This window comes from Cololabis saira, chromosome 16 (genome assembly GCF_033807715.1).
Source record: "Cololabis saira isolate AMF1-May2022 chromosome 16, fColSai1.1, whole genome shotgun sequence".
Lineage (NCBI taxonomy): Eukaryota > Metazoa > Chordata > Actinopteri > Beloniformes > Belonidae > Cololabis > Cololabis saira.
Window position 1 is genome coordinate 40,249,126 of NC_084602.1, and position 9,662 is coordinate 40,258,787.

Below are 9,662 nucleotides of genomic sequence, written 5' to 3' on the forward strand. Positions count from 1 at the left end.
ACCAGAACCAGAACCAGAACCCTCCACGGAACCAGAACCAGAACCAGAACCAGACCCCGGCCCGGTCGGTGCTGTTCCGGTCCTGCAGACGGAACAGATTGGGTCCAGAGTCCAGAGAGACAGACGGTTCCGACCCGTTTTTTCTCGGATTTCCACGATCCGACAAAAAAAAAAGTTCCCGGAGCCGCGCTGCGCGTGCGCGCGCCCCCTCTAAAGGTGCGCGCTCCCGCTGCGCGTCCACAGCTCCGCGCTCCTCTCACTGCACGCACGTCGGTCCGGGACCGGCGGAACCGAGCCGAGCCGAACCGAGCCAAACCGACGGTGGTGCAGGGAGGGAGTCTGCGCATGCGCCCTGCTGCTGAGACCTTCCCTCTGCAGGTGCGTCTCCATCTCCTCTTCATCATCCTCCTCTTCCTCCTCTTCCTCCTCCGGGATGCTGAAGCTGCTGAAGATGCTGAAGGACGCGCATGCGCGCTGCGGTCGCTGCTAGAGCAGAAGTTCCGTCCCTGAAGGATTTTTAAGGACTTTATTCCAGCAGGATGTGGATCCCCGTGATCCCCGTGATCCCCGTGGGAGGACGAGGTTGCGGGTTCCGCCGCTGCGCGTGCGTGGCGCTGCTGCTGCTGGCCATGAGCGCGTGCGTGCGCGGCACCCAAAGGTGAGTCCATTTCCCCCCCCCCGTAATTACCCCCCCCCCCCGTCCCTTAATCCCCCCGCGGCTGAAATGTCCCCGTGTCCCCGCAGGGCCAGCGAGCCCAGCAACATGTCCTACGTCAAATCCACGGTGGACAAGTTGCTCAAGGGCTACGACATCCGGCTGCGGCCCGACTTCGGAGGTAGATGTTTGTGTTGTTGTTGTTGTTTATTATTAACCCCCCCCCCCCCACTCTGACTCTGACCCCCGTGTCCTCCGTGTCCGTGTCCGCAGGGGCCCCCGTGGACGTGGGCATGAGCATAGACATCGCCAGCATCGACATGGTGTCTGAAGTCAACATGGTGAGTGTTTTGGGGGGTTGGAGGGCTGAGGGGGTTGCAGGTTGAATTCCTGCCGCCGCTGCAGAACCACGTGACCTGTTTATTCCCTTTAGAATTAAGATTTGGTGTCTTTTAATGCAACGCATGACACGTGAGAGGGGAGGAGGGGGCGCTAGGACCTGGGGGTTGCGCACCTGAGAGCCTCTCAAGACCCCCCCCCCCCCCCCCCCCCCCCCATTGCTCTCCTTTAATCTCCGCTGAAGTTGGTTATTTATGGATGTATTTTTTTTTATAGTGCACTTCGAGAAAAAATGTTGAAATGTCAAGATTAATGTTGAACTAGAATTTCGCCTTTTTTCTCAACATTTCGACTTTTTTCTCGACATTTGAACTTCTTTCTCGAAGTGCACAATGTCTCCCGGTGAAGTTGGTTTCAGGTTGATTATTTACGGAAGAGTATTAGGCCCATGATTTTCTTTTATTGTGCACTTCGAGAATAAAGTCGAAATTTCGCATTTTTTCTCAACATATCAACTTTATTCACAAAATTTTTACTTTTTTCTCAATATTTCGACTTTATTCTCGACATTTCGACTTTTTTCTCGAAGTGCATAATAAAAGGGGATGGGGGCAGTAGGACCTGGGGGTGTTGCACCTGAGAGCTTCTCAAGACCCCACCCTCATTGCTTTCCTTTAATCTCCCGCTGAAGTTGGTTATTTACGGATGTTTTTTGTTTTTCATTATGCACTTCGAGAAAAAAAGTCGAAATGTCAAGATTAATGTTGAAATAGAATTTCGAGAAAGTCGAAATTTCATGAATAAAGTAAAGAAAAAATTTCGCTTTTTTTCTCAACATTTCAACTTTTTTCTCGAGATTGTACTTCAACATTAATCTCGACATTTCGACTTTTTTCTCGATGTGCATAATGAAAGGGGAGGGGGGCAGTAGGACCTGAGGGAGAAGGGGGGCAGTAGGACCTGCGGGTGTCGCACCTGAGAGCTCCTCAAGACCCCCCCCCCGCCACCCCTTCATTGCTCTCCTTTAGTCTCCCAGTGAAGTTGGTTTCAGGTTGGATATTTACGGAAAAGTATCAGGGCCATGAAGGAGAAAAATATTTGACAGGGGAAGATTTTTTTTTATTGAGTACTTAGAGAAAAAAGTCGAAATGTCGAGAAAAAAGTTGAAATGTCGTGATTAATGTTGAAATAGAATTTCCAGAATAAAGTCGAAATTTCGTGAATAATGTCGAAATTTCGCCTTTTTTCTCAACATTTCAACTTTGTTCATGAAATTTTGACTTTTTTTTCAACATTTCGACTTTTTTCTCGAAATTGTACTTCAACATTATTCTCGACATTTTGACTTTTTTCTCGACATTTCGACTTTTTTCTCGAAGTGTATAATGAAAAAAAAATCTTAGTTATTAGCTCGGATCAATGCCTAAGTTGGGTTTATTTTCTATAAATAGTTTTCCAACCACGTGACAGAGCAACTCCAAACGCGAGTTCAGGTGTGAACTAATTCTGGGTTTGAGTTTTAGGAATCTACAATTGACATTAATAACTTTACGGTTAATTATTATACTTGTGTTAATTTCCGTGTGATTGTCTGCCGTGGCGTCCAAACCACGTGACCGTGGGAGTCCAGATTGATGCTGAATCGGAGTCCGAGATGAGACGAATAAAACAGACCCATTTGCATTAGAATTTGAAGACTTCTTCTATAGTTGATTAATAGGTTTTACTGGTTTTAATGAAATTTTTGATTGAGTTTGGCTCCAGACCTCGTGACTCCTGGGGAAGGCAGTTAGGAAACTAGCAGACCAGTCAAGTTTTATATTTTAAAATACGGGACATTTTCCTCCACCTGCTGTCCCACCAGCCCAACCCAGGTCCAGTTTCTTCTAACATTTTAAGACAGATTTACGAGAAATCAAAAAATCTACCTGTCAACCAATTACAAACTACAATTATGTTCAGAATCTGACAGTTCTACCTTTGTTGACACTGAAATGCTGTGGATATTCCTATGTGTGTAATTCCTATAATAGAGCCTAAATGAAAACGCATTAAAGCACATTTATTTATTTACATATTTTCAGTTTATATACACATCGATTGTCTTCAAGTGAAACATTTACATTTCCACTCATGAGGCTCTGGCCTTCACGGCGTTAGTTGTTGCCAGTAACCTCGTGAGAACCAGGTTACAGCAGGGGGCAGTTCTCACGAGGCTAGTTTAAAAATTATTATATTATAAAACGGCAAACTTACAGGTAAACACTAAAACTGGAAAAAGAGGGTAAAATATGGTAAAATACGGTAGTTTCCCGCCAAAACGGGAGACTGGACAAGTCTGTTCTAGTGATGTTTTCATATTAATGTCTGTTTTACAAACCTAAACCAAATATTTTAACCAAAACAAATCTTTGTATCGTTGTTAAGAAGGAGGAGGTTCAGAATGAACATTTACCATCGTCATCGGTCAGAATGCATTAGCCGTGGAACTTTACTTTCCAACAAGAGTTTATTTCTCCAGATGCGCTAATTAGCACAACAAGCAAAAAAGGGAGGGAAACACACGGGTGGTGAATCAGCAGCTCTGCTGCCCCGTGTGGTGATCATGAAAAGAGTGAGTGAAAGAGTGAGCAGCTTTAAAGAGGGAGTGAACACGTGAACTCAATCAGGTAAATGAGGAGTGAACAAAAGAGTGAAAAGAACCAATCAGTGCTGAGGAAAGGAGAGGAAAGCAAGTGAGGGAAGTGATGAAGGTGAAGAACTGAAGTGTCAAAATAAAAGGAAAGAGTCATCTTTACTACAGCCGCCCCCGAATTTCTAGTGAGAAATACAATTAAAGATCAAACCAGATTTAAAGCTGCAAGCAGCGATGAACGGATGAACGGATGAACGGATGAACGGGCCCTCGCGCCTGCAATTTCCACCAATAAAAGTCAAGGACTCAAAACTAAGTCCGATGACTCCACCAGGACTCTTTATGTCAAACCATTCAAAAGGTATGGCAGAAAGTAGGAACTATCAAATATCGACCAATCAAAAGAAGGGGCGGGGCTAATTTGCACCAATTATGTTCAAGGACTCAAAACCGAGTCCGATGACACCACCATGACTCTTTATGTCAAACATTCAAAAGTTACAGCAGAAAGTAGGAACTATCAAATATGGACCAATCAGATGAAGGGGGGGTGCGTTTTTTGGCGTCTAGTGTCGCCACGGTAACGCTTTTGACTGAGAAAAGTAATGCACGTCGTCGCAGGATGGAGACGCACATTTTGATGTATAAACACCTGGGTGCACGTTACGGTTCGGGCCGTATTAACGGCCGAAGAAATGGCATAAATTGCGCCAAAATGACACGATTAATTCAAAATGGCCGACTTCCTGTTGGGTTTGGGCCATGGCGCCAAGAGACTTTTCTTTAAGTTGCGACATGATACAGGTGTGTACCGATTTTCGTGCATGTACGTAAAACCGTATTGTGGGGCTTGAGGCGCAAAGTTTTCTAGGGGGCGCTGTTGAGCCGTTAGGCCACGCCCATTAATGCAAACCATTAAATATCACATTTTTCGTGCAAAAATTTGGAGAGTTTGTGTAGGAGATCAGAGTCACGGTAGAAACCAAGGGAAGCGATGCATCGTATCGTCCCATGATGAGAAGGTTGGGCGTGACTGGATCAACATCTGCTGTATCTGAAGATACAAAGGCCAAGTGGTTTTGAATTTAGAATGCCTTCGATCTCAGCCAGCACTGACTACATTTACATGCAGTCAAAATTCGGGTTATGTCTAATATTCCGGTTACTGAAACATTGGGAATAATGTTTTTCCATGCGTGAGCAAACAGGGTTATCCCTGTTTACATGGTGATTAATCATTTATCTGGATCAAACCAGCGACGCACGGAGAATGTCATGACGCAATTCCCGTCATTTCCGCTTCTTCTTCCTGTATCCAAATTCAAAACAAATGCTGCTTCACGCAACTTTTCGCTCACCTTCTTGTAAATCTTCTATCCCGGTACTTTCTACCGTCTACAAATGCAGAAATGTTCATATCCTTCATTACATTTATGAAGTGATTAGTCTCCTCCTGGTCTTGGTTTCTCCGTGTTTATAAGAACTTCCTGGACTCAAAAGACCAGGATTCCTTGTGAACAGAGCATGTGCCCGAATAACCCGAATATGAGCAAATTTCGGTTATTCAAAGGGGTTATTGGTGTTTACATGGCCGTGTAACCAGGTTATTGCTAATATTCCGGTTTTAAAAGGGTTATTGATGCATGGAAACGCAGTCACTGTTCTGAGAACCTCTTTAGTGAACCATTTGTGCACCAATGGTCGTCTTCAGAGCATTCTTCACAGAGCGAATCTCTATCTATCTATGAATATGGATGTCACGAACTGTGGTGGAAATATCCATGTAGTTGGAAGTGTAGCAGCGAGGGATGGTGATTTGCGGAAGATAATGGAGTTCGTCCTCCCAGATGTTCCGAGGATGTCCTGTGGAAGGAGGGAGGGGTCATCCAGTGGTGGAGCGCGGGTCTCAGTCCAGAGGGGGCGGAGCATTCTCCATGGGCCCTTATGATAGTCCTTTTTAACGTTCAACAACACGGACTGACTCAGTTCCATCTTTGATACAGTTTAAATACAAAAAAAACATAACTGGTCTAAAATTACACAATCTATTTAAATAGAAATAGACACAGCGGTCTATAACATCATTTCTGAGTTCTAGAACAGAGAATAGACTCTAGTCTAGTTCTATAACAGAGAATAGACTCTAGTCTCGTTCTAGAACAGAGAATAGACTCTAGTCTAGTGACAACAACACAAAGCTCATTCAAATAGGCCGGTGGTCAAGAATACACAAGATTCTGATAAAGACATTATTTATGAAGGTTACACTGACTCACCAATAGTAGTTGACTCTTCCATAACCCAAAATAATCCAGGTAACGTGGAAAACAGAGTAACATTCAAAACTTTGTACATGCTTAGTCCTCTTTTAAAGTTTAGCGCTCGTCTCCTTCATGGCAGCAACCTTGCAGAAATCGGCAAATTGGCTGTAACTGTTAAGCCTGATTTATGGTTCCGCGTTAAACCAACGCAGCCCCTACGGCGTAGGACACGCGGCGATGCGCACATACGATGCGCGTCGCCGCATACCGTACGTCGTACCCTACGGCGTAGGCTCTGCGTCGATTTAACGCAGATCCATAATTCAGGCTTTACAGCCAATCAGCGTTGGCTCACCGCCCCGATGCGTTCAGGACAATTGTAAAGTAAGAATTAGTCTACACTGACCGCACAATGCACGTTTTATCGTTATTATAGCCTACAATTTACGATTATAGATGAACGTATCACACACACTATATGAGCTTGTGGGCCCCGTGGCCACTGCCCCCCTAAACCCCTCTGGCTCCGCTACTGGGATCCTCCATTCTCCTTCCTTTCTCCACAGTTGTTGGAAAAGGATTTTAGCACGAGTTGTGAGAAGTAGGCGGTAGAGTAACGGGTCATACAGACGTGCGAGGACTCTGTAGATGTGACTCATCGTTGTGGTACGGGCTTCCAAGGGTTAGTATTTATACATGAGAAGGTCTGGTTTGCAGCTCCACAGCAGTCCCAGTGTGAGCTCTTGGGGATCAGCCCGGTCTTCAGAAAGACAAAGTTCTCTGCTCTCAGACTTTTCTTCAGATGCTAGATGGCTGATGACAAGGGGGTCGTTGCTTTCTCATTGACGGAGGTCAAAGCCCCTTCTGAAAGGACTAGGGTTGTCCCATCAGGACTTTTTAACTCCCAATCACTTGAGTTTGAGTATCTGCCGATCCCGATTTTTCCCGATCCGATCACTTTTAATTCCGAAGTAAGTGGCTGGTTTATTCCGATTTTAAATCGGAATAGAATAATTCCGCGATCATGTATACACTCATTCCACTTTAAAGGGGACCTATTATGGATCTAATCCCTATTTTAAACAGGTCTTGAATGTCTTAAAAACAAGCTTTTGATGGTTTTTGCTAAATAAATTAGAAATTCAGCCTCTGATCCATGTCTTTATCTTCCCATTCTCTAACCTCATTATCTATGCAGGATTTTGTTGGCTATGATAATGAGGCTCTGTGCTGATTGGCTGCCTGAATGAAGCGATACACCGCTACGAAAAAATGGAGGAAGCTCCGGAGTTAGTTGTTAGTGGTTTCACGCATCGGAGGCCAAACTATGTAAATCACATTTTGGTTCCGTAACTTTGGGGAGCAGAATCTTATTGGCTTGTAGATCCACATCACACTGGAGGATCATCCGGGCGGCTGTACAGACACTGCAGAATCTGGTTGTTTCCTCCTTCTCTGAGTTGCTGAGGGGAGACCACTTTATATATGTTAAAGTAAGAGAAAACCTGGTTTTTACATTCGGGGTCTAGACGTTATACCCATTCACAACACTAGACTGCGCTAGATATCTTTAAAGTTAATGAAGAAAAATAAAAAATAGCACTAAGAAAGAAAAGAGAAGAAAATAAGAGAAGAGATAACAGAAGATGGAGAAACGAGAAAAGTTGGTGGAAGATCGGCAGGTGAACCGGCAGCTGAGGAAGTTATGATGCAAACTTCAAGATGATGATTTGAATGAGGCAAAATAACAGGCTTTTTCTCTCGAATATATTGTTATAATCATTTGTTTCAGATGTACTGTAACTATTTTCTGTATGAAAATTGAATTTGGTGTTCAAAAAGTCTTTTTTCAAACTTGAGTCTTGAAAAAGATGGGGTCGTCTTATAATCAGGGTCGTCTTATATTCAGGCTAATACAGTAGGTCTCCTTTAAATAAATCCCGGTCTTTCTTTCTGCTCGTTCCCTCGCCCGTCTGTCTCCATGACCTTATATTCCTGCTGGGCTGGTTTTCCAACAAAGTTTCAAGATGCAGCAGCAGTAAACGGTAAAATCATCAACATGATGTTGTCGTGCTGCTGCTGCTTCAAAAATAAAATCAAAACAAATCCAAAAAGGATGCTAATAATGTATAATAACATGGAGGAATAATAATTCCTCCATGTTGTTGCTAATCGAGTCAGTTTCTTTACTTCCGGTAGACGTAAATACAAAGACGTCCTCCCCTCTATCCAATCCAGAGGTGTATAAAATACTTGAAACAAGTAAGTAAGTAAAAGTAGAAATACCATAACGCCAAAGACTTTGGTAAAAGTTAGTCACCTATAAGAAAATTACTTGAGTAAAAGTCTTAAATTAGCTCCCATTAAATATACTCAAGTATCAAAAGTAAAAGTACAAGTATTTTATAGTACGCATGAAAAGAAGCAACACAAGCAAAAATGATCCTTCCCTTGTTTTTTTTACTTCACTTTCAGTTGAATGAAATGTATAGAATACAACACCAAAAATAAACCGTCTTTCTTGCAAAATATAATTCTTTGATTATTTTAATTTGTAACGAGTAACGAGGTGGCAAATGTCAAAGTAACAAAGTAAAAGTACATTTTTTAACTTTCAAATGTATTGAAGTTATAAAAAAAACGCAAGTAAAGTACAAATCCTCAAAAAAACGACTTAAGTAGTGTAACGAAGTACAACTACTCCATTACTATAAACCTCTGATCCAATCAGAACCTTCCCAACCCCCAGACCTGAAGAGGAATTGGATAAAGCCGATCAAACCATGTACATAGTCTTTTTCTACTTTTTATATTGCTCTTTTTTATTATTTAACTATTTATGGTTATTTCTATTTTACATTTTTTGTATAAAGGGTGTGTGTGTTTTGGCTGCTGCACGACTGAATTTCTCCTCTGGGAGATCAATAAAGTCTACTATTCTATTCTATTCTATTCTATTCTATTCTATTCTATTCTATTCTATTCTATTCTATTCTATTCTATTCTAAACGTGTTTTCCATGGAAACCTCAATTCAGAATTACTATTTCCATGAAAACTCGAAGGAAAATAGTTTAATTCTGAATTATTTAATTCGGAATAATTAATTCTGAATTAAAAAACATCATGTAGCCGTGCCCTCTTCGATGAAAATAAAAAGCCCTCTTCAGGAAACGTGTAGGGGCAACTTGTCCCGTTCTTCTTCTTCATTCTGTTGAAGGAGAAAATACTGCAAAGACATTGATCCAACCTCAGACCAACTTCACTGCTGCGGTTCCAACCTCAGACGAACTTCACTGCTGCGGTTCCAACCTCAGACCAACTTCACTGCTGCGGTTCCAACCTCAGACCAACTTCACTGCTGCGGTTCCAACCTGAGACCAACTTCACTGCTGCGGTTCCAACCTGAGACCGACTTCACTGAAGATCCGCAATGTGTCAAAGTCACGGCGGTTCGGGATTCCGCGCACGCTCCGCGCGTGCCCGCGGACAGCTCGCTGCGCGGGAATTATATAACGGAGGCTCGTGCACGAGCAGACCCTGCAGGACCTGGTTCTGGTTCTGCATGGAGAACAGCTGCACAACCCCCTTGACATGCTGAGAGAATTAAAGGACATGCTGCAGAATCTGGCCCGGTTTATCTGAGCCGTCCCGGTCCAGTTGGGCAATTACCTACTTTTTTATTTTTATTTTATTTTTTACCTTGTCTGCACACAGATTAATGGTTGACGCCATGATGGTAAAAACCTAAGGTATATATATGTGCATTGTTA

The 9,662-nt window shown here is 43.1% G+C and overlaps 1 protein-coding gene across 2 annotated transcripts in view; it reads left to right on the forward strand.

Annotated features, from left to right (window-relative positions):
- Positions 1–296: 296 nt before the first annotated feature.
- The window catches only part of gabrb1 (gamma-aminobutyric acid type A receptor subunit beta1), an 81,737-nt gene continuing 72,371 nt past the window's right edge, over positions 297–9,662 (forward strand). For both annotated transcript variants that reach the window (XM_061744081.1, XM_061744082.1), the window contains exons 1-3: positions 297–658; positions 745–836; positions 929–996. In XM_061744081.1, the coding sequence (XP_061600065.1) occupies positions 540–658; positions 745–836; positions 929–996 (279 nt within the window). In that variant the 5' untranslated portion in view covers positions 297–539. The remainder of the gene's footprint in view (positions 659–744; positions 837–928; positions 997–9,662) is intronic.